At 47.6% G+C, this 26675-nt stretch overlaps 2 protein-coding genes and 5 pseudogenes across 2 annotated transcripts; 3 read left to right on the top strand and 4 right to left on the bottom strand.

Moving 5' to 3' along the window:
* Positions 1 to 2665: 2665 nt before the first annotated feature.
* LOC105712053 (exportin-6-like) lies at positions 2666 to 3469 on the bottom strand (annotated as a pseudogene).
* A 5-nt stretch (positions 3470 to 3474) lies between these two features.
* On the top strand, positions 3475 to 3964 carry LOC135271973 (phosphofurin acidic cluster sorting protein 1-like). The gene has a single exon (XM_064370104.1). It carries the CDS (start codon positions 3476 to 3478, stop codon positions 3749 to 3751), a length of 276 nt encoding a protein of 91 aa, XP_064226174.1. The 5' UTR covers position 3475; the 3' UTR covers positions 3752 to 3964.
* Positions 3965 to 5692: 1728 nt separating this feature from the next.
* LOC105709540 (calmodulin-regulated spectrin-associated protein 3-like) lies at positions 5693 to 6537 on the bottom strand (annotated as a pseudogene).
* A 1010-nt stretch (positions 6538 to 7547) lies between these two features.
* LOC110568581 (macrophage colony-stimulating factor 1 receptor-like) lies at positions 7548 to 8913 on the bottom strand (annotated as a pseudogene).
* Positions 8914 to 8931: 18 nt separating this feature from the next.
* LOC105709541 (WD repeat-containing protein 1-like) lies at positions 8932 to 10716 on the top strand (annotated as a pseudogene).
* A 1652-nt stretch (positions 10717 to 12368) lies between these two features.
* On the bottom strand, positions 12369 to 13320 carry LOC105709542 (hepatocyte growth factor-regulated tyrosine kinase substrate-like; annotated as a pseudogene).
* A 1180-nt stretch (positions 13321 to 14500) lies between these two features.
* BMS1 (BMS1 ribosome biogenesis factor) lies at positions 14501 to 16679 on the top strand. Its single transcript, XM_012441492.2, has 3 exons — positions 14501 to 15181; positions 15369 to 15447; positions 16405 to 16679. Exons 1-3 carry the CDS (start codon positions 14713 to 14715, stop codon positions 16415 to 16417), a joined length of 561 nt encoding a protein of 186 aa, XP_012296915.2. The 5' UTR covers positions 14501 to 14712; the 3' UTR covers positions 16418 to 16679.
* Positions 16680 to 26675: the final 9996 nt, after the last annotated feature.

The following is a 26675-nucleotide window of genomic DNA, read 5'->3' as shown; positions in this document are numbered from 1 at the left end:
CTGGATGTGTCTAGGACCTGAGAACTCACTCAATTCCACCCACACCGCTCCGTGCCGGGCCCTATGTGGGACACTGCAGGTAAGAATCAAAGAGCCAGGTGTGGTGGCTCATACCTATAATCCCAGCACTTGGGGAGGCTGAGGCTCGTGGATCACTTGAGGTCAGGAGTTTGAGACCAGCCTGGCCAATATGGTGAAACTCCATCTCTACTAAAAATACAAAAATTAGTCGGGTGTGGTGGTGGGTGCCTGTAATCCCAGCTACTTGGGAGGCTGAGGCAGGAGAATCATTTGAATCCGTGCAGCGGAGATTGCAGTGAGCGAAGATTGTACCACTGCCCTCCAGTCTGATCGACAGAGTGAGACTCTGTCTCAATCAATCAGTCAATCAATACTAAATCAGATTGAGTCAAAGACCAGCTTGCACACCTCTAAGAACTGGGGGCTCACTACAGCCCACACCCCTGGACCATGGTATCAGTCCTACAATGAACATCTTTCAGTTGGCCAGGCATGGTGTCTCACAAGCCTGTAGTCTCAGCACTTTGGGAGGCTGAGGCAGAATCACTTGAGCCCCAGGAATTTGAGACCAGCCTGGGCAACATATTGAGACCCATCTCTATAACAAATAAACAAAACTAGCCAGGGATGGTGGTGTGCATCTGTAGTCCCAGTTACTCGAGAGGCTCAGGTGGGGGAATCACTAAGAGCTGTGAAGTCAAGACCGCAGTGTGTTATGATTGCATCACTGCATTCCAGACTGGGTAACAGAGTGAGACCTGGGCTCCAAAAAATAAAATAAAATAAAATAAAATACTCCACCCCAGCCCAGCTTACTCCCCACTGCAGTTTCCTCTATCCTCCTAAGTCCTGTCTGTGTTCTTCTGTCCAAGGGTGGGGTTGGCAGGCAACAGATCCCATCTGTTCAATCCCTCCATCTCCAGGGGAAAAAGCCCTTTCACACTCTCAGGCACAGACAGCAATCCTGGCCTTCCCTAGCAGGCAGGTGAGGTGATATTTATAAGCCCAGGTATAATTGGATCCTAATTCCTTTCTGCAGAAGAGCAATTGGCATTTCGATTCTCTCCTTTCTGAACTCTGGAGTAGGGCTCACTGCAGCTGGTAAGCTATGATTGACACAGAGCAAGGGTCTCCCACACAAGCACACATCATGCACGCCCTGCTCACCCCAGCCCAGCCCCCACCCAGGTGATTCCTATGGAAGTCTCAGAAACAGATGTCAGCCCATAGCTTCCCACTTCCCCAAGCCTAGCATCAAGCCAGTCAACACCCACCCTCATGTCCAGGTGAGCCAATCTCTCCGTGCCAGGCACTGTAGTCCACATCAGCAACTACCTGAGTTGGGCCTGCCTGGTAATCATGACACTTAGTGCAGGAGGAGCTGCTGGTTCTGGATTCTGGACAATTCAATGACAAGTGCCACTTCCACACATGAATGTCTGGGAAAAGTCCCAGCCCTCAGACACGCCATAGAGCCCTAAGTCCACACATGAATGCCTGGGCGAAGTCCCAGCTCTCAGACACACCATAGAGCCCTAAGCCCTCACAGAGCCACACCCTCCTCCCTCCCTCTGCAACTTCTCTTCTCAGCCAGGTAATCCATCACCAGCCCCCACCTCCCTATCCTCCAATGAGACTTCAGGCCTCGGAGGGCCAGGTCCTGCTGGGCATTGTGGGAAGTTATCTATTCCCTAGGAGGTGGGGGAGGCAGAGCCCATACTTCCCACACTGGGGGACAGGGGTAGTGGGTGCCACAGGGGCCACAGGAGTCAGGTAGCCTGGACCCCAGGCTTCACTACCACCAGGCCAACTGTCAGTGAGACTCCTTCCCAGAATCCAGCCTCCACCACCACCTGGCCAACTGTAAGTGAAACCTCCTTCCTGGACTCAGGCCTCCCTCCACCACCTGGCCAACCCTTAGTGCTGAGTAAGAGCAGTCAGGAAGTTGTCATTAGAAGAGGGTGGGAGGTGCCAGGAGTCAGCCCATTCCAAGCCACTCTGATTGCGTTCCCACCAGAATGCCCCTTGCCGGGAGCCCGGCCTCAAGGAGGCTGTGAGTAGCAAGTACCTCCAGCCAGGGTTTCTAGAACAACAACATAGGCATTTTATTTCTTTTCATTAAGCATCTTAGTTTCTTAGTATCACAATGAAATGATGAGAAAACAACAAGAACATGAGTCTTTGTAAATCTCTGACAAAGAGCAGAGATCTCAAGGCAATTGGGGTGGGGGAGGCTTGACAGAAGTGCCAGAACAGTTCCGACATCACATCTCTCCTTGGCTGGAATGGTGAGAAGGTGGCACTGCCATGAGTTGTCCTTGGCAATTCTGCCCCATGACCGACGTGCCTGGTCTGCATGGGCCACCCGGTGGGATTTCCTGGTGCCTCCTGGTATCTGGCCACATGCCCCTCTGCCTGTTCCAATGCCCTGGGAGCACCATCCAGTGCTCAGGTGGACCCAGAAGCCAGCTCTGCCGGGCGGCAGCAAGATGTGGAGGAACAGCAGAGGCAGCAGCATTGCTTGGGGTGGGAGGGGCCAAGTAATGTGACTGAGGCCCGCCTGGGAGATGTGTGGTGGAAGGCAGGGTTGGTGCAGGTGGTAGCAGCAGAGAAGTCCATATCCCTGGGTGGTAGTGGGCTGAGCCTAGAGCTTCACAGTGCCAGAGGGCAGGCTGTCATTGCAGAGTCTGTAGTAGTGCAGGTTGTTGACCAGCCTGTGCACATTCTGGGTGAATGAGGGCAAGTCCCGATCCATCTTGAAATTCTGCCCCTGCATACTTTTCTGGTTGGCATACACACCGTCACAGCTGGTCAGGAACTCTGGGAGGAAGACAGCAAAGAAGGCATCGAAGTTGACAGAGGCCATGTTGTAGATGGCAATGCTGATCTCCTCCTGCAGAAGATCGTGGGACTTGTGGACCAGGACCTGGAGCAGCACATTCACAAACTGGAACAGCATGGCAGTCCAGAAGATCTTGGGGTACAGCTTCTGCTTGGTGTTGAGAGTCTCCAAGTAGAAGAGATTTTATTTAAAAAGGTAGGTGTCAGGCGGGAGAAAAGACTGTCCAAAAGCCTGCATGATGGCACTGAACTGGGGCTCATTCTCCATCTGCTCCTCAACAATCCCCCTCTGGACACTGGCCAGCATGGTGGACTTGAAGAATTACCTCCAGTTGTGATGGAGTGTCTGGAAAAGGAGCTCAAACAGCTTGGCCTTCTCATCAGGGGAGGGACACTCGGTGATGACGGGATACACCTGCTCCTTGCACAGGGCGATGATGCTGGGGAGGAAGGGCTTGAACACCTGGCCTGGCTCCTGGACCACCCCCTGCAGGATCTTCAGGAACTTCTCCACCACTCATCATCCAGTGCTGCCCTCATGAAGGATGCCCTCGGCTAACTGCTCTCTGGTAAACATGTTGAGGAAAGTCTGTATGATTTGTTCAGTGGCACCATGACCATGACAGTGGTCACCAAAGAAAAGAACAAGAAAGTTCCCACCATCTTCCTGAGCAAGAAACCCCGAGAAAAGGAGGTGGATTCTAAGAGCCAGGTCATCGAAGGCATCAGCCACCTCATCTGCTCAGCCAAGCAGCAGCAGACCATGCTGAGAGTGTCCATCGATGGGGTCGAGTGGAGCGACATCAAGTTCTTCCAGCTGGCAGCCCAGTGGCCCACCCATGTCAAGCATTTTCCAGTGGGACCCTTCAGTGGCAGCAAGGCCACCTGATGCCCTGTCTCCCAGCCACTCTCCCTCCTGGCACTGCCACCAGCCTCACCTCACCCTCCTGCAGGAGAAGGCCAGCAGGCCCAGGCCCAGCATCCCTCCCCTGGCACCAGAGTTTGCCTCTCATTCGCCCAGGTCCTGAAGGACACTGCTACAGGGACGAGTCCCCTCCCCTCTGGCCCACCCCTGTGCAGCCCCTCCTCATTCCTGCTTTTCCCCTTCTTCTGCCTGCTCCAGGCCCAGGTCATGTTGGTTTTGTCTTCTGGTGCCCATAGTCTCCGGGACTGAGTCCTCTAGGCCTTCCTTCACCTGGCTTCCAACCTCTTCCTTGTAGTATCACTTCCCTTCCTGGAAATGGGAAAGCTGGAATCCTGGTCCCCATTGCGAGAGTCCAGTCCTTCCCTCACCCCTCCAGCCACCAGGGTGTCCTCTAAGGGGCAGCTACCAGATCCCCTCGCTCTGCTGCCTCCAGCAGGATCCAGGGCCATGTTCCAGTCTTGTGGGGTTCTCCTCTTACCCTAGAGCTTCCTAGGGGAGGGTAAGGGGGCACCCTGAGCCCACAGGACCCTGGCTCTACAGCTCACAGGGGCAGGAGGCAGCTCCCCCACCTCCAGGATCCCGTTGCTATGATGACACAGTGTTTCTGGGACAGAGGGGTCTCCTAGTCTCCCCCCACCACCTGTGCACGATTTCCTCACCACCTCCAGCTCCCCTGCAGATGTCGTGTGTGTCCTGAGCGTTTCTTGGTTCTTTGCACGGCCAGTCTCTTAGTTGTACTGTGTGACGCACCCTGTGCACCAGTCGCTGTCTTCATGGCTTCCTCCCTTGTTGATGATGCTCCTGCCTCTGCCTCCCAGCCCCTCACCCAGCACAACTCTGCCTGGACTTGGAGAGATGGGAGGCAGCCTCCCACCACCATACTGTCTGTGGCCTCTCAGACATCCTGTTTATCTCCCATTCATCTCCCTCCTCCCACCCTGTCAGTTTGTCTGTCTTTCCCTGCTCTGTTTTTCCCCATCCTTAGGGCCCAGCTGGGCTCAGACCCATCCTCCCAGCCAGGTTTACCTCCGGCAGGCTCTTCCCTCCCTCTCACCTCCCTCTCACCAATTCGGGGTCTGAGATCTTCAGCCTTGACCGTCCGTGTTCTCAGGAGTGGCCGAGGACACAGGGCCCCAGCCCAGCCCTCCATGCCCCGCCCACCCCTCTGGGGCTTTTCTCTTGTCCTCTCACCCCTTCCCAGAAGTTTTTGCACAGAACTTCATTTTGAAAGTCTTTTTCTCATCCTCTATACCTCCCCCATGCTCTCCTCCAGCCCTTCCCATGGTTCTGCCCTACTGTCCTGAGCGTCTCCAGGGCCAGAGAGAGGAGATGGGGGTGGGAGGGACTGAGTTGATGTTGGGTGTTTCATTTAATAAACTGGTGATTTCTTACCTACAAAAAAAAAAAGGAAGGAGGAGGGAAATGGTACAGAACACTAGAAGGAATTACAGGTCTTCTCCCCTTTCTTCAGTCCCTTGAAGGAAAGTCCCTTGTGATTTTGTATACATTGTGTTAGCCACAGCTGCTCTCTGTCCTGTAAATAGGGAACTAAAGGCTGTATGATTCCTCAAGTGCTGAGCGTTACACAGTCGCAGTGAACTTCCCATTACCGTGCTTTCACACATGTGCTTTATTTCTCACTTTATGTTTGATATTACCGTATTTATTTCAAGAAAGCACTAAAATGTCATAAAGTAATGAACTAATTTGCCTTAAAAAATAATTTTTTTCTCTTTATTTTATTCAAGAAGTTGGGGAGGACAGACAAGGGGACTGAGCTGAGCCCTGAATCCCTGGACCTCCCAGCTCAGCTCCCCTAGCAGGACTGGACTCAAAGTCAGAGGGTGGAGACTCCAGCCCCTCCCAGACACGGTTGGGGAAAGACAGGACCCAGGAATACCAACTCACTGTCCTCTGGGAGGCGGCGGCCGCAGCACGTGGGGCCTAGCCCCGGGTGGGGCTATTTGGGGGTGCCGCTGCGCTTCTTGGGAGTGGTGGGTTTCTTGCCCTGCCAGAGGTGTCCCTGGATGGTGAAGGCATCGGTGCTCATGGACATGGTCTTGGCGGGGATCTGGGTGAAGTGCTTGCAGCAGAGTTGTACTTGGAGATGCCTTCCATGGAGTTGTACTTGCAGACGCTGTGACGGTCCAGGGCCTGTACCCCACCAGCCACAACAGCTCCTTTTTCTCCCCCAACAGTGTGTAGAGTGCCTGGAACTGGCAGCTGGAGTCGCAAAAGAGGATCAGGAAGTGGTTGGCCTTGCTTTTCTCAATTTCCTCCAGAATGCGGTTCTTCTGCGGTTGGTTCACCTTGCCCACCAGGCAGCAGTGTGACAGGGCATTGTGGGTGATGAACTTGTTGGACTTGGCGCTGGGCTCCTTGTACAGTCGTGGACCTGTGTACTCGAGCACTGATGCTGGGGAGGGGACATTGCTGCTATTCTCCCAGTCCCATTCTCGGCTCCCAGGCAGGTAGCTTGGGGCCATGAGGCCCAATGGGGAGGGAGCCCAAGACGTGGGCCTCTTCACCCTGAGGTTATTGGGGGCCTCGTTGGCCACAGTGGACAGTGACAGGGTGGACTGGGAATAGATTTTGCTCAGCTGAGAGCCCAGCAGGCCGCGTGCTGGACTTTGTACCAGGGCTGAGTCATCACAGCAACCTGAGCAACACTGGGGGGCCCTCCTCCCACCCTGACCCAGGCCCCCGGACCCTGAAGCCTGGGGCCACAGTACCTTATTGAGGTGGTCCATCAGCTACAGGTCAGCCCAGTGCTTGTACTCCAGCCAAGTGAATTCCCCCCACCGAAGGCCCACCTCCTACTTGGGTGGAGCCTGGGCAGCAGGGGCCGAGGTGGGCATGGGGGCTCCGGGGACAGTGGACACAGCTGGGGATGGGCTGTCGGCCTCCTCATGGGCCAGCCTCGTGGTCTCCTCCCTCCCTTTTTTTTTTTTTTTTTGGCAGTAATGCTCTTAGTTTAATGTTGACAAGGAAATCCCCTGGCATGATGACGGGTCAGCTTGGGGGAGTTTTTGCTTCCTGCTTGGTGTGGCCAACCACATGCCAAGGTACCGTACCTTCTAGCCCAGAATGACAGGGACTGGGCAGAACACTCCCAACTTTTAGCTGCTACTTAGCTCATTACAGCAGTACCAGATTGGGGGTGGGGGGCTGTGGAGTAAAGAAGGTTTATAGGGCAGAGACTAGGAGGTTCCTACAGGAATCCTGTGAGATTCCTACAGGAGCCACCCTGCTCCAAGGGACCTGAGCTGAGTGTGGTCTGTGAGCACCTGCTGCTCTTTCTGCTCCTCTCTGAGAGGGAGATCTCACTTCTCTGCCAGTCTGTCTTGTTCAAGGAGCTTATCAGTGTAGCTCCTGGGGACTTCATAGGCATGAAGTCAGTCCATTCCATTAAGATGACGAGATTAGAAAAGGGGGTTCTTGGAAGTGGAGATGTTAGAGCGGGCTGGAGATCTACCAGTTGGCATAGCAAACACAAAGCCAAAACCATGAGAACAGTGGGGGTGGGGGGTGAGGGCTCATCCCCCAGTCCCTGACTGGCAGTGATGGCCCATGCTTAGGGAGTGGGATCCTCTGACCTCCCCTGGATCCCTCACCCTCACTTTCCCAAGTTTGAGAGCTGGGCCAAGCTGTTGAGTGAAATGACTGAAGGCAGAGTTAGTATGTTCTCCCCATATTGCCCCATCCATGGAGGAGTTGAAGCTTAGAGGAGGGGAGAGTGGTGCTCCCTGTCATTGCCTCCTCAGTAGAACTGATAGCTGTTGGGCTGCAGCAAGGGCTGGGGGATATCCCCTTGCTTGAAAGGGGCCAGATGCTCACTAGAGCTCTCCTCAGGCTCACTGCTGCTGCCACCGCTTCTGCTGCTTGGCAGACTGGTATAGTCCCACTCTCTCCTGTCCTCTTGGGCCTGCTCCTGAAGGAGGGAGCAGATCTGCTGGAAGGTGGGTCTGTGGGTGGGCTCCAAGGCCCAGCAGGCCTGCATGATGCTTTATGTATTATTTGGGGCAAATATAGGCTGGGCCATTTAGTATCCATCCTTCACCAGTTTATAGAACTTGCTGTTCACCTGGATTCCTAGGTAGGGATTCAGCTTGAGTGAGAAGATCTCCCAGAGGAGGATGCAATAGGACCAGACATCACTCTGAACTGTGTAGACACAGTTAAAGATGCTCTCTGGAGCCATCCACTTCACAGGCAGGTGAGCATTGCCCTTGATGTAGTTGGAGTCATTCATGATGTCCCTAGCAAGCCCAAAGTCTCCAATCTTGGCCACATGCCCACTGGTCAACAGCACATTTTGCACTGCCTCATCACATCCCAGTGGGTGCTATTCTTGGAAGCGAGGAAGGCCACTCCCTGGGCAACTTGGCTGGAGAAGTGAAGCAGGTCCCAGAGCTCCAGAGGCCATTCTTCCTCCTTGTCCAGATTTTGCTCAGGGGAGGAGTCATTTGAAGAATTGGAGATGGGCCTCATCTCCATATAGGTGTCCACACCCTGGCTGGAGAAGCTGCAGTCCCTGCAGATGTGTTTCTTCTTTAGGGGGATGCTCTTATAGCCAGCACCTCCCTTGGGGTCCTGGCCAGGACTCAGGCTGGGTCCAAGAATGGCCTCAGTCTTCTTTCTCAGAAAGTTGAGCAGATTGCCATAGCAAAAGTACTCTGTGACGACCAGCAGAGGGCCTCCATGGGTGCAGGCTCCCAGAAGGTTGACGATGTTTTTGTGCTGGCCCCGGTTGCTCATAATTTTCAGCTTGGACATGAGGGCCTCCTTCTCATCCATGTGGGCTGCGGACTTCAGCATCTTCACAGCCACCTTCACGACATCATCCTCCTTGTCCTCCTTGTCCAGACCCAGTTTGTCTCCAGCAGGAGCTGCCTGGATGCCTTGTCTAGGAGACACACGAAGGTGCTGCTGCTTCTGGGTTTGGGGTGTCTGCAGAGACAGCGTGCAGGGCAGGCATGAGCTGGCCTCAGAGCCCAGGCCTGAGACTGCTCCCTCCACACCTGGCACTCCCTGCACCCCTTCCACCCCCAGTCCCTGGGCTCTGCCTCAGTGAGGTGTGATTCCCAGTGTGGGGTGGCCCCGGAGGCTCTTGGCGAGCACAACATGGTAACAAGTGGGTGAGGATGCCATACAGAATCAGGAAGGTGTTTGCCAGCCTCCCCCAGGTGGAGAGGGGCATCTCCAAAATCATTGGCAGCGACCCTAGGGGCAACAATTTTCTGTATACCAATGGAAAGTATGTCATCCTAAGGAACATCTACAACCCAGCCCTTGCAGACATCTACGTGGAGCACGCTCATCAGGTGGTGGTGGCCAAGTATGCGCCCAGCAGATTCTACATCACCTCCGGAGATGTGTCTGGGAAGCTGAGGATCTGGGATACCAAACAGAAGGAGCACTTGTTGAAGTAGGAGTACCAGCCTTTTGCTGGGAAGATCAAAGATATTGCCTGGACTGAAGACAGTAAGAGGATCACCGTGGTCCAGAAAGGAAGGGAGAAGCTTGGAGCAGTCTTCCTGTGGGATAGTGGCTCTTGTGTGGGTGAGTTCATGGGACACAACAAAGTCATCAACAGCGTGGACATCAAGCAAAACTGGCCATACCAGTTGCCCATGGGAAGCGATGATAATTGTGCTGTATTCTTTGAGGGGTCCGCCAAGTTCACAATTGGCCACCACAGCCGATTTGTCAACTGTGTGCGATTCTCTCCTGATGGGAAGAGATTTGCCACAGCCAGTGCTGATGGCCAGATATACAGTAATGATGGAAAGACTGGGGAGAACGTGTGCACACTGGGCAGAAGCAAGGCCCATGACTGTGGTATTTACACCATTAATTGGAGTTCTGACAGCACCCGTTTGCTTTCTGCTTCTGGGGACCAAACTTCCAAGATCTGGGATGTTAACATGAACTCCATGGTCAGCACGTTTCCCATGGGCTCCACAGTTCTGGACCAGCAGCTGGGCTGCCTGTGGCAGAAGAACCACCTGCAGAGTGTCTCCCTGTCCAGGTACCTCAACTAAATGGACAGAAACAACCCCAGCAAGTCCCTGAGCGTCATCAAGGGTCAGAGTAAACCTATCCAGTGTCTGACTGCGCATAAAAATGGCGGCAAGTCCTACATTTACTTAGGGAGCCATGACAGACACATTAATTACTGGGATTCAGAGACAGGGGAAGGTCCACACGAACCAGGTGTCCAAGATAACCATGGATGAGTTGGGGGAAGCTCATCAGCTGGAGCATGGATGACACTGTGCCGTACACCAACCTCATGCTGCGGGACTACAGTAGACAAAGAGTTGTGAAACTGGACATTCAGCCAAAGTGTGTCGCTGTTGGCCCTGGGGGATATGCTGTGGTCATGTGTATCAGGCAGATTGTTGTGCTAAAGGATCAGAGGAAGTGCTTCAGCATTGACAGCCCTGGCTATGAACCCAAAGTTGTGGCAGTGCACTCCGGTGGGGACAGCACGGTTGGGGGTGTGTACAGCAATGTCTGCCTGTACTCCATCCTGGGCACCATGCTGAAGGACAAGGGCAAGCTCCTAGGGGCAAGGGCCCGGTGACTGACATGGCCTACTCCCACAACGGCACCCTCCTCGCAGTGTGCGATGCCAGCAAGGTGGTCACAATGTTTGGCGTTGCTGACAGCTACTCCGAGAACAATGTTTTTTATGGACACCATGCAAAAATTGTCTGCCTGGCCTGGTCCCCAGTGAACACTTTGCCTCCAGTGGCATGGACATGATGGTGTAGCTCTGGACCCTGAGTGACCCAGAAACTAGAGTCAAGATCCAAGATGCACATAGGCTGCACCATATCAGCACCCTGGCCTGGCTGGAAGAACACACGCTGGCCGTGACCTCCCACGACCCCTTTCTCAAGGAGTGGACAATCACCTACTGAGGAGCCCCACCCCCACTTCCTGGCAGACCAAATCAGGGACTAGAGTTTAACTGCAGCAGAACATGTCATTTCTCTGTTTCTGTGACATGTCCCCTTGCCCCTGTCCCACTGCAAGAGGCAGGTGGGGCCTGTCATGACCCTTGTCTCTGCAGGGTGTCTGTACATGTTTTCTGAAAGCTTTAGACAGGAACAGTTTGCCCATGAAAAGCAAAGCAAGCACTTAAACAAAACAAAACAAAAAAGGTGAAACCAGAGAGCTGGGCTCTGCTTCTAGAGTTTCTGATGCAGGAGGTCTGGGTCAGCGCCCTACAATTTCCACTGCTGAGTTCTAGTGTTTATGGACGATGCTCTGTGACCACATTTCCAGAACCACTGCTATAATATGAGTCATCTATTTCTCCTCATCTCTGTTACATCAGAGAAGCTAGCTACCATATTGGGAGCAGCCCTACAAAGGCCCACATGATAAGGAACTGAGGGCTCTGCCAACAGCTAGCGAGGACTTAGGCCTCCTGCCATATGAAGCCTCCTGACCATTGCAGAAGTCATCTTTGGAACTAGACCCTGTAGCCAATCTAGCCTTCAGATGACCATAGCGCTTGCATATTTTGAATGCAACCTCATGAGAAAATCTGTGTCCAGAACTACCCAGCTAAACTGTTCTCGGATTCCTGACCATCAAAAACTGTGAATTGGCCGGGCGCGGTGGCTCAAGCCTGTAATCCCAGCACTTTGGGAGGCCGAGGCGGGTGGATCACGAGGTCAAGAGATCGAGACCATCCTGGTCAACATGGTGAAACCCCGTCTCTACTAATACAAAAAATTAGCTGGGCACGGTGGCGCGTGTCTGTAATCCCAGCTACTCAGGAGGCTGAGGCAGGAGAATTGCCTGAACCCAGGAGGCGGAGATTGCGGTGAGCCGAGATCGCGCCATTGCACTCCAGCCTGGGTATCAAGAGCGAAACTCCGTCTCAAAAAAAAAAAAAAAAAAAAAAAACTGTGGATTAATAAATGTTTGTTTTAAACTACTGAGTTTTGGGGTAACTTAGGTACTAAGCAATAGATAATAAATACTCCCCACTTCAAACATTTTAAAAAACTTGTCCAGTAAAAAAAATAAAATAAAAATTTGTCCTTTTTTTTTGACCTCTCTTTCTTTTATTTAACACAAAACTGGTATGTCCGCATTCTGGGACCCACGGCTGGGCCGGACTCAGTGCAGAGGTCAGCTCAGCCTGGCCCTTTGGAAGGCGAGGCCGGGCTGCACTTCAAGAATGAGTGAGCCCCTCCCCTGCCCTGCCCCATCTCCTGGAGTTTGGAACTGTCAAGCTCCATTTTATTTTTCTGTCTGAAATAGCTTCTATTATCGCTCTTCCATGCTGGGGCACTGGAGATGACAGCTGAGAAGCAGAGAAGCTGGAGACCTGAAGCCCCCACCCTTGGCTGTTTCAGCCACAGCTGAGAGAGGCCCCTACAGAGGGCACCCCAGGCCACATCCAGCTCACAGTGGGGCCAGAGGGCACAGGCTGCATGGAGGGGCTGAGGGTCCCCATTCCTGTACCTCTCACAGACCATGACCCACAGGGCTGGGGACTTACCTCCCACCTTCCCTCCCCATGGCCCAGCCCTAGGGAAAGAAGGTAGAGACCAACTCAGGGACTGTAGCAGGCTGAGGACAGGGATTGAGGTGGGCTGGGGTGAAGGCCCCCCTCAATTGCAGAGAAGGGACTGGCGGTGGGCCCGATCCGGGCCTGCTGTCTCAGCCTCTCCTTCTCCTCTGTCTCTGACTGGGACAGTGCCAGGGCCAGCTGCGTCTCATCCTCCTCCTGCAGGGCCATCTCATCCCTCTTAAGGGGCAGCTGGGACTGCTGTGACAGGTGGCTGGTCAGGTACTCGGGGGACAGCTGGGTGGTGAAGGTTGCCTTTCCTTTTGCTTTCTTGTTGAGCTGATGGTAGCAGGGCTCACACACGTGCACCTCCTTCTTGATGCCTGACTTGGGGATGGTAGAGTACTTGGAGGAACACTTCCCACAGAAGATCTGCCCACATGCCCGGCAGTGGTGCTTGTGGGTCATCACCCCAAACTTCACCCTGCATCGGTGACATTCTTCAGCATCCACCCAGTTTGGGGCTCTCTCGGCAGCAAACATGGCATTGCTCTCTTTGAATTCTGGAAAGACATGTCCCTCCACCTTCATGATCTGGTAGGTGTTCTGGACCAACTTGGACTTAGGCTCATTCCAGAAGGCATGTACCCATGACTGGATCAGGTACAGGATCTTGTTACGGACATTCACCTTCACTTGTCTCTTCAACAGGTCCTTCAGCTCCTCCATGGTCTGCTTCTTGGCCACCTCATCACGAACAGTCCAGCTGCAGTTCTTCACCAGAGACCAGAGACTCCACGATCTCCAGGGCATACAAGGACACATGTGGGTTCTTGTCAATGACTTTCTTCTTGATGGAATTCACAGCGTATATTGCTTATGTGTCCCCTTGCCAGATCAGGTCACAGATCTGCAGAATGGACTCCCAGTCCAGAGCACTGTCAGATTCAATTCTAATGATCAGAACTGGCTGTTTAAAAAAAGAAAATACAAACATGGGAAAGAAATCATAAAAATACATCTCATTGTAGGCATTCTTGCCTCCTATTTTACTGGGCCATGTTTGTTTCCTGGTACTCATAAACATGTATTTTTTTCCCCAAATCTCTTTCCCCAAGTTGCTATTGTAAGAGTATTCGGCTGTGTGTGGATACAGTAACACACATTAAAGCAGATTTGGAGTCTGAAGTAGCTATAAAGCAGCTATAAAACTGAGAAAAACAGCTGCAGAAACCATGATAAGTAGAGAACTTTCCTTTTAGCTTTTTGTTTTGTTTTTTGGTTTTACGGAGAAGAGATTTTTATTACAAAGAAAAAAATTCCAGTGAATTATGCAGAAATGCTGGTTTTGACACCATCCTAAAGAAAAACTTAAGATGGTATTTTAGAGTAGAAAAAGGTTTTAAAGTTGGAATCTTAAATTGTAAAATTAACCATTGAGTGTCAAAGTTCTAAGAGCAGAAATCATTTTGTGCAATGAACATAAGGAGACTACTGTATAGGGTTTTTTTTCTTTTAAATGAAGAAAAGTTTTGCTTAATGGCTGCATACTTTTATTGGACTAAATCTGAATGATCCTACTCCTTTAGAGTAAAACTAGTGCTTACCAGTTTCTGATTGTTAGCTTCTAGTTGCAATTTGAAAAAAAAAAAAACAACCCTAAATAAAATAGGTGAAACTTCCCTGACTATTCAGGTGAATACACACACACACACACACACACACACACACACACACACACACACATATGTGTAACTTTTCTTTTGAGCAATTTTTTTTCCTTAAATTAGATTTTTGTTTTTTAAAGGGTTATTCCTTCATTCTTTCTGTAAGGTCTTTGAAGTGTAGTATTAGGGAACCTTGCCAGAGTTTGCTTATTAACTCTTCCAGTGTTTATCAGAACGTTTTTTCCCTACCCTGTGTCATCTTAAGCAATTCTTTTCTCTGCTCAGGGAGGTAAAGAGAGAGAGAGAGAGAGAGAGAAATGATTCCTTGACATTTTCCATTTCATTGTATTTTCATTGACTATATTGCTATTTCTAGATTCTCTGGTTAACATACAAATTGAATTATTTTGCATTTCCTTGGTAATAACATAGGCTGTTGATGCCAAAGGAAGAAAAACAAATGGACTTGAAAACTGATCGAATGTGTCAGAAAGCCATTTTTGCAGATGAAGATGAATCTGGAGATAGTGATAACGAAGAAGATGATGGAATGTCTGAAGATGATGAGTTGGAAAATGTCTCTGGTGATGAGGAAGCAGATGAGGAGGAAAATGCTGAGATGACTTATGAGTATATGATTGCTAAGGGAATCAAATGAGGGAAACTTGAGGAGTTGGAAGAAGACAGTGAAGTAGATTTGCCAGCATTTGCTGACAGTGACGATGACCTTGAGGGGAGCTCAGCAGAAGAAGGGGAAGCAGAGGAAGATGATGAAGAAGAGCAGTGAAGAAGAGGACTGCACTGCAGGAGAGAGGGACATTTCAGGATCAAAGACTGTTGGAGAAGGTAGTAAAGCAGAGCTGTCACCAGCTAATCCCTGGAGTAACCATGTGAATCTGGAGGTCTTTGCTGATGAAGAAAGCAGCCCTCACACTTCCGATTCTGGTCATTGCACAGCTGATGAGGCATTTGCATCTGAAGGTGAATCTGAAGAAAGCTCCTTGCTCAGTGTAGATGAAGAGGACTCAGAAAATGAAGAGGCTATTAGGAAACAGCTTTCCAAGTCTTCTCAGGTGGGCAGTGGTCAGAAACTGGGGTCAAGGAACTTAATTGATGAGACCAGTGATATAGATTTACTCAAAGAGGAAGAAGATTACAAGGAAGAGAAGAATTATTCCACAGAAGCCTCAGGTAAGCTTGAATTTAGTTGGTTGCTGCTAGGAACTTGGCTCTTGAAATGGTACCCAAAGGAATATCTACATTTGGGGGTCTGTTGATTTTGAGATTTTGTTAACTATTGAAATGCATTTTGGATGGATCTCGAGGGAGGGGAGACACATAAGCAAGCCTCACTGGAGGTTGGTGTGTGTCATTTCAGGTGCCCTCAAGTGGAAGGAAGACCTTTCTGAGGCAGCAGCAAGCAGCTCCAAACCTCTGAAAGCTTATTTATGGGACAGGTAAAGAATTCTGATTCAGAGCTGGAAAGCTTTTAGTTTCTCTGATTATTTTCTGAAGAGGAGATGAGAGAATCGGTTGGATGATTGGGCTGGTACTGTTGACATCCATCATTGCTGGCCATCACATTTCCTATTTGGCAGATGTCTTTAATCATGAGCTTACGAGGACCACACATTGTTCTTGTGAAGTATGCTTATGAGTTTGCTGTAAAACTTGATGGAAGTACTGTCCATCGCATCATGTTATGTCCCTTTTTAAAAGTCCTTCATGAGAAATGTTTTGTAGAATTTAGTGCCAGAAAAATATTTCTGCCCATAAAAATATTTATTTGTTCCTTTCTGAGAATGAGAACCCCGTATAACACATTTTCTTCTCCCTTTTCCCCTTGTCCTCTGATTTTATGCTTTATTAAACATACCTATATTCTTTGTGGTAGAATTAATGCAAAAATAAATATAGAGTGGTGAACTTTATATTGTGCTCCCTGGTTACTGCACAATGAGATCAAGGCCACATGGTGAGACATTTGGGCTCGGCACACTGAATTGGGAGGGTTGTTTTGTACTGATTTTCATTCAGGTTTTGTCTAGGTACTCTCAGTGATGAGAGGCTCAACACTCTTTAGAGCTCTTCTTGAATAATCTAAAGCTTTGCTTTGAAATTTCCCTTCCCTCTTTGACCCCTAAGATTCTAAGTCCTCCTCAATCACTTAGCTGCTGCCGTGTGGGAGCACAGGAGCCCCCACACATGTAGAGCAATAGCTTCCTGGCCTCTCTTTACTTGTGGCTGACCTGCCCTCTCAGTGCCTGACTCATACGTGTCCATCGCCATACCCACCACAGACAGAGACCCTCAGTTCCTGAGTTTGAAGACTCATGGCCTAACTGGTTGAAAACAATGAGTCCTCTAGGGCTGTAGGTTTTGTTCTCACTTTTCTGCCATGGTGTTCTCTTTAGTGACAGAAGATAATGAAGAAGATGATGATGATACCCGAGAAGAGCTTGGAGGGTTGTTTCGTGTCAGCCAGCCTGACAGAGCATGTAAGCACAAGGCCGACTCTTTGGACTGCTCCAGATTTCTTATGGAGGCGCCCCATGACTGGGATTTAGAGGCAGTAAGTCTGGATAATACATTTGATTTATTAGAGAGTTGTTCTAGAATAAGATTATCTGATGTCAATATTGCTTTCCTGTTGTTGGTTTCTTATTTTTATACGATGACGGGTCATCCTCCCAGATATTGTGGCGGGCACTACATGCATTCTAAGGAATAACATGTTCTGAGTTTAATTAGTCCATCGCACGGCCCACAGAGGACAGGTTCAGCTTTCAGTGTGAACAGTAGTGCAAATCTTTATTTTGAAGCATCACACATAAATTTCTATACATCTGATGTATTTTGTGTCTTATCACTGGGCTATATATAGCATCCCTGAGTTAACATTTATAGTTTCTGCTATTCGTAAGCATCCAGAAATCTGTGATATCTGTAAATGTTCCTCCTGCAGCTCACCACTTTGTAGTCACACTGGAATTCATTCAGTACTCAAACTCCACATAGCTTACCCTCCTCTTAGGCCTTTTCTCTTTCTCTCTCTCTCTTTTTCTTTTTGAGACAGGGTCTTGCTCTACATTCCAGGCTGGCATGCAGTGGCATGAGTGTACATCCCAATGCAGCCTTGACCTCCTGGGCTCAAGGGATCTTCCCACCTCAGCCGTCAGAGTAGCTGGGACTATAGGCATGAGCCACGAGGCCTGGCTACTTTTTGCATCTATTGTAGAGACAATGTTTCACCATGTTGAGCTAGTCTTAAACTCTGGGCTAGAGTGATCTTCCTGCCTTGCCCTCCCAAGAGTGCTGGGATTACAGGAGTGAGCCATTTTGCCACCCCCTTTCTCTATATTCTCTTCTGGAATGTTCTGATCTTCCAAAGGCTGCCTTCTTTTTTGTCAATTCAGTTTGGCTTAGGTGTCACTTCTCACAGAGGCCCGATTGCTCTCATCCTGCCAATTGTAATTATCCAGGTAACATTTAATGCTCTTCATGAGATTTTATTTAACTGATTTTTTTATGGTGAAATTTAATACAGACATAGAAAACCACATAAAAACAATCATTTAACTTAATGGGTTGCCAGAAGGTGAATATCCCTGTACTCAGCACTCAGGCTAGGAAATCAAGCTTTGCTGCTTGATTGCGACACCAGCCATGGTCCTCTTCCTCCCTGTAGAAGGAAGTGTGGTCCAGCGTCTTGTGGTGACTCTTTCCTTTTCTTCCTGGTTTCCTCCTCCATGCTTCCATAAGCATCGTAGTTTCCTTTTACCTGATTTTCATTACTGTTTTTCAGTCTATCTTTAAAAATTTTTAGTCAACAATCTTCCTTCCCATTTCTGTTTTTTGGTTACATTTTATTTAAGAAACCAAGTCGTTGGTCTGTAGAGTTTCTTATATTCTGGATTTTGTGGATTGCTTTGCATCCCTCTGCAGTGTCTCAGGCCCTCCTGTATTTTCTGTGAATGGGTAGAAATTCTGTGATGAGTGGAATGTATATCCAAGTTGTGGATTGTGGCTACTGAGCACTTTAAATGTGGCTAGTAAGACAGGAGAACTAAATTTTAAATTTTATTTAATCTTAATTAAGATGAATTTAAATAGCCACATGGTTGTATTTACCCAATGGACAAAACATGTAGCGGTTGGATAGGATTTAAATTTGATTTTTATTTTTCAGCAAAACTTCTTCCCACGTGGTGGTGTTTTCTCATTAGGAGGCATATAAAGACCGGTTGTGTCCTTTTTTTTTTTTTTTTTTTTTTTTTTTTGAGACGGAGTTTCGCTCTTGTTACCCAGGCTGGAGTGCAATGGCGTGATCTTGGCTCACCACAACCTCCACCTCCTGGGTTCAGGCAATTCTCCTGCCTCAGCCTCCTGAGTAGCTGGGATTACAGGCACGCGCCACTGTGCCCAGCTAATTTTTTGTACTTTTAGTAGAGACGGGGTTTCACCATGTTTACCAGGATGGTCTCGATCTCTTGACCTCGTGATCCACCCGCCTCAGCCTCCCAAAGTGCTGGGATTACAGGCGTGAGCCACCGTGCCTGGCCTCGGTTGTGTCCTTTAATGGCATGAGATGGAGAGATGGTCTAATCTGCCATACACTGGGGCAGTGGCCAGTGATTTGAACTTCGTGGCATAGATGGAAACTTCCAGGTTCTCTTGGTGGTAGGCAGAGGCCTCAGTTTTTAAGAAACTCCTCAACTTCACCCCGCCAATGAGGACAGTGCTTGAGGATATCCCTATCAGTTTTAAGTAGAAGAGATTGTTTCTTGATGTTGAATTTCAGGTAAGGAATCTAGCTCCTGCATATCAGGGTGGTGGTGCTTGGGCTGAGGCAGGTTTAGAGAGCACGGTCTGAAAAGGGGCTCAAGGAAGTAGCTGTGAAAGACCTCTGGGATGTTTTCTGCTCCCCTCTCTGCAAATCCCTGGAGGGAGACCCTGTTAGTCACTATGGGGTGTGCGTGTGTGTGTGTGTTCATCATTTGTTTTATTTTTGTTTTTGTTTTTCTGCATAAAGTCTGCAGACTTTCCAACAGTACCTTGATGTTTTCTGAAAGCAGAGCCAATGAGCACACTCCAGGGCCTGAGGCCTCAATTCTGTGGTATTTACTCAGGACTGGTGTGTACCTACAAACCATGTGATGGGGTCAGGGCCAAAGAACACTAGTTTCTCTGCCCTGTTCCTGTGTTAAAAAGACATTTCATTCAACTGGATAACAGGCCAAGTCTAGTGGAGAAAAGGTCTACTCTGCCATAGGATGGGGCAGCAGCCTGCAGTTCAGAAGACTGTTGTGTGTCTGGAAATTTCCAGAGCCTCCAGTTGCTGGTAGAAGACCAGAAGGTAGGGCACATTTGTCTGCAGATCAGAAGAGGGAGTCTGTTCACCTCAATGTGATCTTGGCCATGTGTGGACCCTTGAGTTTTCAGGGTTGTATGTCCCGACCGACACTGCCATAGGAGAGTATAAGAGGCTGAGGGTGACACAACTGTAGGCTGTGGGGATGATGTTCACAGGAAGCCTCCCTGCTGCCTGTGGCAAGAGCAAAGAGTGAAATTCTTGGGGCTGGGAAGAGGCAACAAAAGCCTACAGAATCTATTCTCAGTTCATCTCCCATGCTAGTCCAGTCATGGCCCAACGTCCTTAGCTACCGATTGCAGAGGAGATTCTGCACATTTGTGTTCATATGGCCTTGGATGTTGGTGGATTCACATTGGTGCCCTGGGCATCTGTGCCTGCATCTGCAATTTCAATGGGCTCAGGAACAGGCTAAAGGGCATCCAAGCATTCTACAGATTCCTTGTATATTCATGTGGAATATACTCTCTTGGCCTGGGTCTTTCCTGCCTTTTCTTGCCAGTTGGGTCAGATCTAGCTTATTAGCCATTGTTTTTTGAGCTTTAATAGAACTGGCTCAGACCAGTTGGAGACCTGAAAAGGACTACATGATAGACATATTATTTTTTTAGAGTAGTTTCAAATGTACAGCAAAATGGAGTACAGAGTCCAAAGTTCCCATATGCCCTCAATTCCTGTACACTCTTGGGTCACTCCACTAACAACCTCCTATACCAGAGTAGAATTTCTAGGTCTATCTCCAGTGCGTATTATCATGGGTCTTGGAGCAAATATCATGTAAATGAAGGCATTTCTACATTCTATACATTCATAGGTTTTATTTCAGAAATGAGTTCTTATCTTCATGTGGAACTGGAACAACTGAAGACCTTACCACATGTTTCTATTTATAAGGAGTTTCCTATTGAATCCTTTCATGTTTTCAAAGAAATAAAAAAGCTGAAGGCTTTGACTTAAGTACTTGTATTTTTCTTTAAGACAATGAATTAGAGCTCTCTATAGTAGAGAAATATTGTGTACACAGCACATAAATACATAAATCTGTTTGGCATGCTGTCAGAAATAAGACTTAGAGATTCATAAGACCTCTTTTTTTTTCTATTCTAGACTTAAATTTTTTCATTTTTTTTTTATTTAAATAGCTTTTGCAGTAACAGGTGTTTGGTTATACAACAACAAATCACCACCACAAAAAAAAAAGATCGTTCTTTATATTTTATTTCAAAATTAATAATTGAAATAATTTTAATGGTTTTATTTCTAACACTTGGTACTAGTGCTGGCTTGTTTTTGAAGAAAGATTGATTGAGCATTTAATATTATTTGGAACATATGTAGAAAACGGTTTCTGCTTTCTTGTTCTTCAGTGGTGATTTTTGAGATTTTGGTGCACCCATCACCTGAGCAGTGTACACTACCCAATGTGTAGTCTTTTATCCCTCACCCACCTCCTGCCCTTTCCCCCAAGGCCCCAGAATCCATTGTATCATTCTTATGCCTTTGCACCCTCGTAGCTTAGTTCCCACTTATGAGTGAGAACCTAAGATGTTTGGTTTTCTATTCCTCAGTTACTTCACTTAGAATAATGGTCTCCAGTTTCATCCATTATATTGTTCCTTTTCATGGGTGAGTAGTACCTGTGGCATAAATGAGGTCTAGGGAACTCCAAGGCTACTGAGAGTAGGTGGGCTAGAGACATGGGTGAGAGTGGATAATTGCTATTCTCTAGGTCCTCCCTGCTTCATGAGTGCAAGCTGCTTTGGCAGCTCTGGGTGGCACCTGCCAAGGTTACTGGGACTCAGGGATGCAAGGACAGAAGAGGGAAAGAGGACACCCTTCTCTTCCTCACATACCCAGGGTATATCTGCTAGGAAGAGAAGGAAACCAGGTGTGCCTGCTCCCCGGTTTTCAGATGGGTAGCCATCCATCTTCTGTCTGTACCCCTTTGAAATCCATCTTGAACCCCTGGGACTCCTTTGCAAAAACATCTTTTTCTTTCTCCTCTTCTGTCTTCACAGAGAGGTAATTTTGTCTCTATACTATGGGACACTTTCCTCAGATGTATCCTCCAAACTGAGAAAAGTTAAGTTTTCAAACCTTAAACTGGTTGGCTTAGGATTGGGCTCAGGGGAAGGGAACCCAGATGCACAATGTGCTGGCCAAAGGGCCAAGTTTCTTTTTACCAGTGGGGTTTTTGGCCTCCCTCTCCTGTGCAAACTGGTAAAAGGCCTTGGGACTTTTGAGCTATTCTTACCCCTCCCCTTATTTTGATTTGCTTTGATTTGTTTTGTTTTGTTTGAGAAAGAGTTTCTCTCTTGTGGCCCAAGCTGGAGTGCAATGGGAGATCTTGGCTCACCAACCTCCTCTTCCCAGATTCAAGAGATTCTCTTGCCTCAGGCTCCCTAGTAGCTGGGATTACAGGCACCTGCCACCATGCCCATGTAGTGTTTTGTATTTTTTGTATTTTTGGTAGAGACAGGGTTTCACTCTGTTGGCCAGGCTGGTCTCACTCCTGACTTCAGGCAACCCACCTGCCTCAGCCTCCAAAAAGTGCTGCGATTACAGGTGTGAGCCACCACACCCAGCTCATTTTGTTTTGATACCTGTTTTCTAATAATCTGGTGTGTGTTGTCTCAACTTTAGCCATCAAAGGTTGAATGGTCAAGCAGCTGGAGCCTCGGACAATGACCCCTTCTGCCAGGGACCCTTAGATAGGCCTCTGAGGGGACTCTGAGTGCTGTTTTCCCAAAACTGCCCCTGATAGTAGGAAGCAGCATCCTTATTCTAACAGCAGTTGGATGTACTTATTTAGAGAGAGGAATGAGACTGCTGAGTATAAAGGGGTCATCAGATATCCTCCAACAGGCCTGCACACTGGGAGGAGTGAGCACTGGAGTGGAGCCTCGGGAAGTTGGCACTGTTTGCAGTGTGGAGAGCCTGGCCTCTTCCCTTCCTGTATGGAACCTGGAATTCAATCTGTGAAGCAGAAAGCCTATGCTAGCAGGACTCTCACTCTGCTGAGGGTCCCTGGTTGCTCTTTATCCTTTTTGCTTAATAAGTTTTATTTTTCTCACCCTTCAAAGTGTCTGTGAGCCTAATATTTCATGACCCTGTGACAAGGACCTCGTCTTTATTCTGGAATGGTTTACATTAGTCATTTATGCCTCATCATTCATCCATACCCGATGAAGAATCACCACAACAAAAAAGATAGTTCTTGAAATTTTATTTCAAGATGAATAATTGAAATAATTTTAATTTTTTTTATTTCTAGCACTTGATACTAGTGCTGGCTTGTTGTTGAAGAAATATTGATTGAGCATTTAATATGACTTATTACTTGGAACATAGGTAGAAAGTGGTTCCATTTTCTTGTCATTTATAGTCTAAATAAAACCTGTGTAAACCCCTTTACAAAAACAAAGATTTTGTTTCTACTTGAAGCAGATCTGACATTCTTGAATAATTTCTAACTTTACTTTTGGCCTGATTCTCCATGATTGTGAGAAAATAAAAATAAACTAGTATATATTCTGGTCTGAAGAAAGTTGTCTTGACAATTTTTTTAAACATAGAAGTTTCAAGTTTCATGTCTTCATTGTATTTTTAGAAATGATTTTTTTGAAACATAATTTTTACTGAAATTACTCCTTTTAAAGTCACTAGTTAGGGATAAGTGTTTTGTGATTTAATGATTCATTATTAGGTTTATTACCGACCATTCAATACTTTGTGTTGGCATATTTTGTGACACATATTATTGTTAAATTTTAAATAATTTTGATGTGATTCTAAAGGATTTTGAAACATGAGATACATTTGATAAATTGCTATGGTGTTGAGATATTTTGTAAACCAGTTTAATAACAATAATTTTTAAAGTTTTAAATAAAATTTAAGAAAATGAGTATGACACAGAGTATCAAACATTGTCCAATGTTCCAATATAATGGAACAAATAGAAGTATGACAATTAGTTTTTCTGTTATATTTATATTGACAAAGCTAAATAATTATCTCCTGCCATCTATTTTATCTTGATTAAAACTATGGGTGAGTATAATTAAAATCAAATCTATTAGAATTTCTACAAATACATTTTATCCTATGTCATCTCCACTGACAGTGTTGTATTCCCGTATCTATAATGCAAGAGTAAAATCTTGTCCAGGCACGGTGGCTCATGCCTGTAATCCCAGCACTTTGAGAGGCTGAGGATAGTGGATCACAAAGCCAAGAGATCAAGACAATCCTGGCCAAAATAGTCTCCACCACTACTAAAAATAAAAAAATTAGCTGGACATGGTGGTGCGCACCTGTTGTCCCAGCTACTCAGGAGGCTGAGGCAGGAGGATCACTTCAACCCAGGAGGCAGAAGTTGCAGTGAGCTTTAATCATGCCACTGCACTCCAGCCTGGTGACAGAGCGAGACTCCATCTTAGAAAACAAGAAGCAAAGAAAAACAGCTCTAGGGTTTGGGTAGTGGCTCATGCCTATAATCCCAGCATTTTTGGAGGCCAAGGCAGGTGGATCACTTGAGGTCAGGAGTTTGAGACCAGCCTGACCACCATAGTGAAATGCCATCTCTACTAAAATTACAAAAATTAGCCAAGGATGGTGGCACTTGCCTGTAATCCCAGATACTCGGGTGGCTGAGACATGAGAATGGCTTGAACCTGGGAGATGGAGGTTGCAGTGAGCCCAGATCATACCAGTGCACTGCAGCTTGGGTGACAGTGTGAGATTCTGTCTCAAAAGAATTTCAAGTAACACTGAGCTGGCATTGAGTTTTCCCATTTCCCTTCTCTGGTGTCTCCCAGTCTGCAAGGAGACCTGAACTTGGAAGTGGACTTGGGTACAAAAAGACAGGACTCAGGACCTCCTTCCTGATCCGGCTGAGGAGGAGGAAACAGTCTCCTACCATGTAGAGAGAGTGCAAGAAACGCTCTTCTCTTTAGTCCATTTTCTTGTGTCTCAGTCCTTTGCAGCCTACTGCCACCTCATTTCTGATAAGTAGAGCGGTGGCCTAAGCAGGTGGGCATATTCCATTGCTTTTTCACTCTTTCCGTCCTTTTATTGCTTGACGCCATGGTCATGGCAAGCAAGGTGTAGAGTGAAGTAAATAATCCCCTTGCTTGGGTGGCGCTCTGAAAAGACGAGCTCCTAGGAGCTGGCAAGGACCAGGGAAATTATGGCATGTGAGGAGCTCAGGATGGGGAATTCGAAAAGCTGTTTATGAGCTCCTGGGCTCATCTCTGTGATAGTTAATTCTTTCCTTTCATTTTTAGTGGGCATGTAATAATTGTATATGTTTATGGGATACAGGGTGATATTTCCATATGTGTATACAATGTGTAAATGATCAAGTCAGGGTAATTAGCATATCCATCACCTCAGACATTTTCATTTCTTTGTTTTGTGAACATTCAAAATCCTCTCTCCTAGCTTTTGGAAAATATGCAATAAATTCTTGTTAACCACATTCACTCTACAGTGTTTCAGAACAGAGCTCATTCCTCCTATTTAGCTGTAATTTTGTATGTTACCCAGCCCCTCCCCAGCCTTCTCTCCTCCCTACCCTTTCTAGCCTCTGATGCCCATAATTCTAATCTCCACTTTCATGAATTCCAAATTCTTCTAGCTCCCACATATGAATGAGAACGTCTTTCTGTGTCTGACTTATTTTGCTTAACATAATGTCCTCCAGGCTCATTCATGTTACCATGAATGACAGGAAGTCATTGATCTGGCTAAATAATACTCTGCTGTGTGTGTGTGTGTGTATGTGTGTGTGTGTGTGTGTACACTTCCTTTATCCATTTATTTGTTATGGGCATTTAGGTTAATTCCACAGTAGCTGTGATTGTTAATTTTATGTGTCAACTTGACTGGGCTACAGAGTGCCCAGACATTTGGCCAAACATTATTCTCAGTGTGTTTGTGGGGTGTTTCTCCTTGAGATGAGCATTTGGATTGGCAAACTGTGTAAAGTAGATTGCCCTCCCCATTGTGGGTAGGATTATTCAATAACTGAATGCAGCTCACTGCATCCTCAACCTCCCAGACCCAAATGGTTCTCCTGCCTTAGTCTTCTGAGTATCTGGGACTACAGGCATTTGCCATCACACAGGGCCAACTAAAAAAACATATATTTTTGTAACCCAGGCTGGTCTCAAACTCCTGAGCCCAAGGGATCATGTGTCTTGGCCTCCCAAAGTGCTGGGATTATAGGTGTGAGCCACCACACCCAGCCTGGATTTGTCATTTCAGAACTACTCACCAATACTGGCAGGGTCCACAGGATGTAACTTTCACCATGACTGTGAGAAATAAACTTGTGAGGGAAGCTCCAGCATCTTTGAAGAGTTCTGTCATCACTCTTCTCTGTAGGCCAGACCTTACAATAGGAACTCATTTACTGAATGAGGAAACCTGAATGCAATGGAAGTAATTGGATCCCAGGCTGTCAGGAGCAAGTAGTAGCCCTCAGTCACCAAAGGCAAGATGGGTGTGCTTACTGTGATGGACAGTAGAGTCAAAGCAGCAGAGAGAACGTTCTGACTTATGTAGACCTATGGTATTTCCTAGCTGATCATGGTGGCCCTAGAAGTGAAATAGATAGGAAGCCTATGAATCCTCCCTTGATCTGTATAAGCAGAAAACTCTAGGTTGAGTGAACAAAGGTCTAACCTGAATAATGGAAACAGAGTCATGGCTTCTCAACCAGTTTTTGGATTTGAACAACTTTGCAGACCCAGAACCTCTTGAATGAGGGGTGAAGACTAACTTAGTCCACTCAGAGCTGAGACAGGGTAATTTATACAAAACAGATATTTCCTTCTCACAGTTCTGGAGGCTGGAAAATCCAAGATCAGGGTACCAGCAGCTTCTGAGTTTGGTCAAGGCTCACCTTCTGCTTCCTAGAGGGTTCTTCTTGCTGTATTCTCACATGGCAGAAAGGGCAAGTCAGCTCTGCTCAACCACTTTTATGGGGGCACAAATCCTAGTCATGAGGGTAGAGCCCCTATGTCTCAGTCACCTCCTGCAGACTCTGTCTCTTAATGCTGTTGCATTTCAGGTTCGGTTTCAACATATAAATCTGGGGAGAAACCAACACTCAAGCCATAGCAGAGGCCAAGTCCCCTTGAAGAAGGACCCTGGTACATTGCCAAAAATCTATACCATTAGCCTTTCTTCCAGCCTTCCCCAAAGGGACCTATGGCCTTTTACCAGTGAAATGGTGCACGTGGGGAAAGGAAATAATCAGAAACTTTGGGGACTGCTGGGTTCTGAACTGACCCAAAATGACAAAAT

The sequence above is a fragment of the Aotus nancymaae genome, unplaced genomic scaffold (assembly GCF_030222135.1).
Source record: "Aotus nancymaae isolate 86718 unplaced genomic scaffold, 86718_ANA_hifiasm-v0.15.2.pri h1tg000099l, whole genome shotgun sequence".
Classification (NCBI taxonomy): Eukaryota; Metazoa; Chordata; class Mammalia; order Primates; family Aotidae; genus Aotus; species Aotus nancymaae.
Note: the sequence above shows the minus strand (reverse complement) of the source record. Positions and strands in the feature narration are given on the sequence as shown.

Excerpts from the sequence above, each read along its gene's own strand:
- BMS1 (XM_012441492.2), top strand. The coding sequence starts at position 14,713 with ATGACCTTGAGGGGAGCTCAGCAGAAGAAGGGGAAGCAGAGGAAGATG. Across the intron at positions 15,182-15,368 it reads TTATTCCACAGAAGCCTCAG|GTGCCCTCAAGTGGAAGGAA; the intron begins GTAAGCTTGAAT and ends GTGTCATTTCAG.
- LOC135271973 (XM_064370104.1), top strand. The coding sequence starts at position 3,476 with ATGACCATGACAGTGGTCACCAAAGAAAAGAACAAGAAAGTTCCCACC.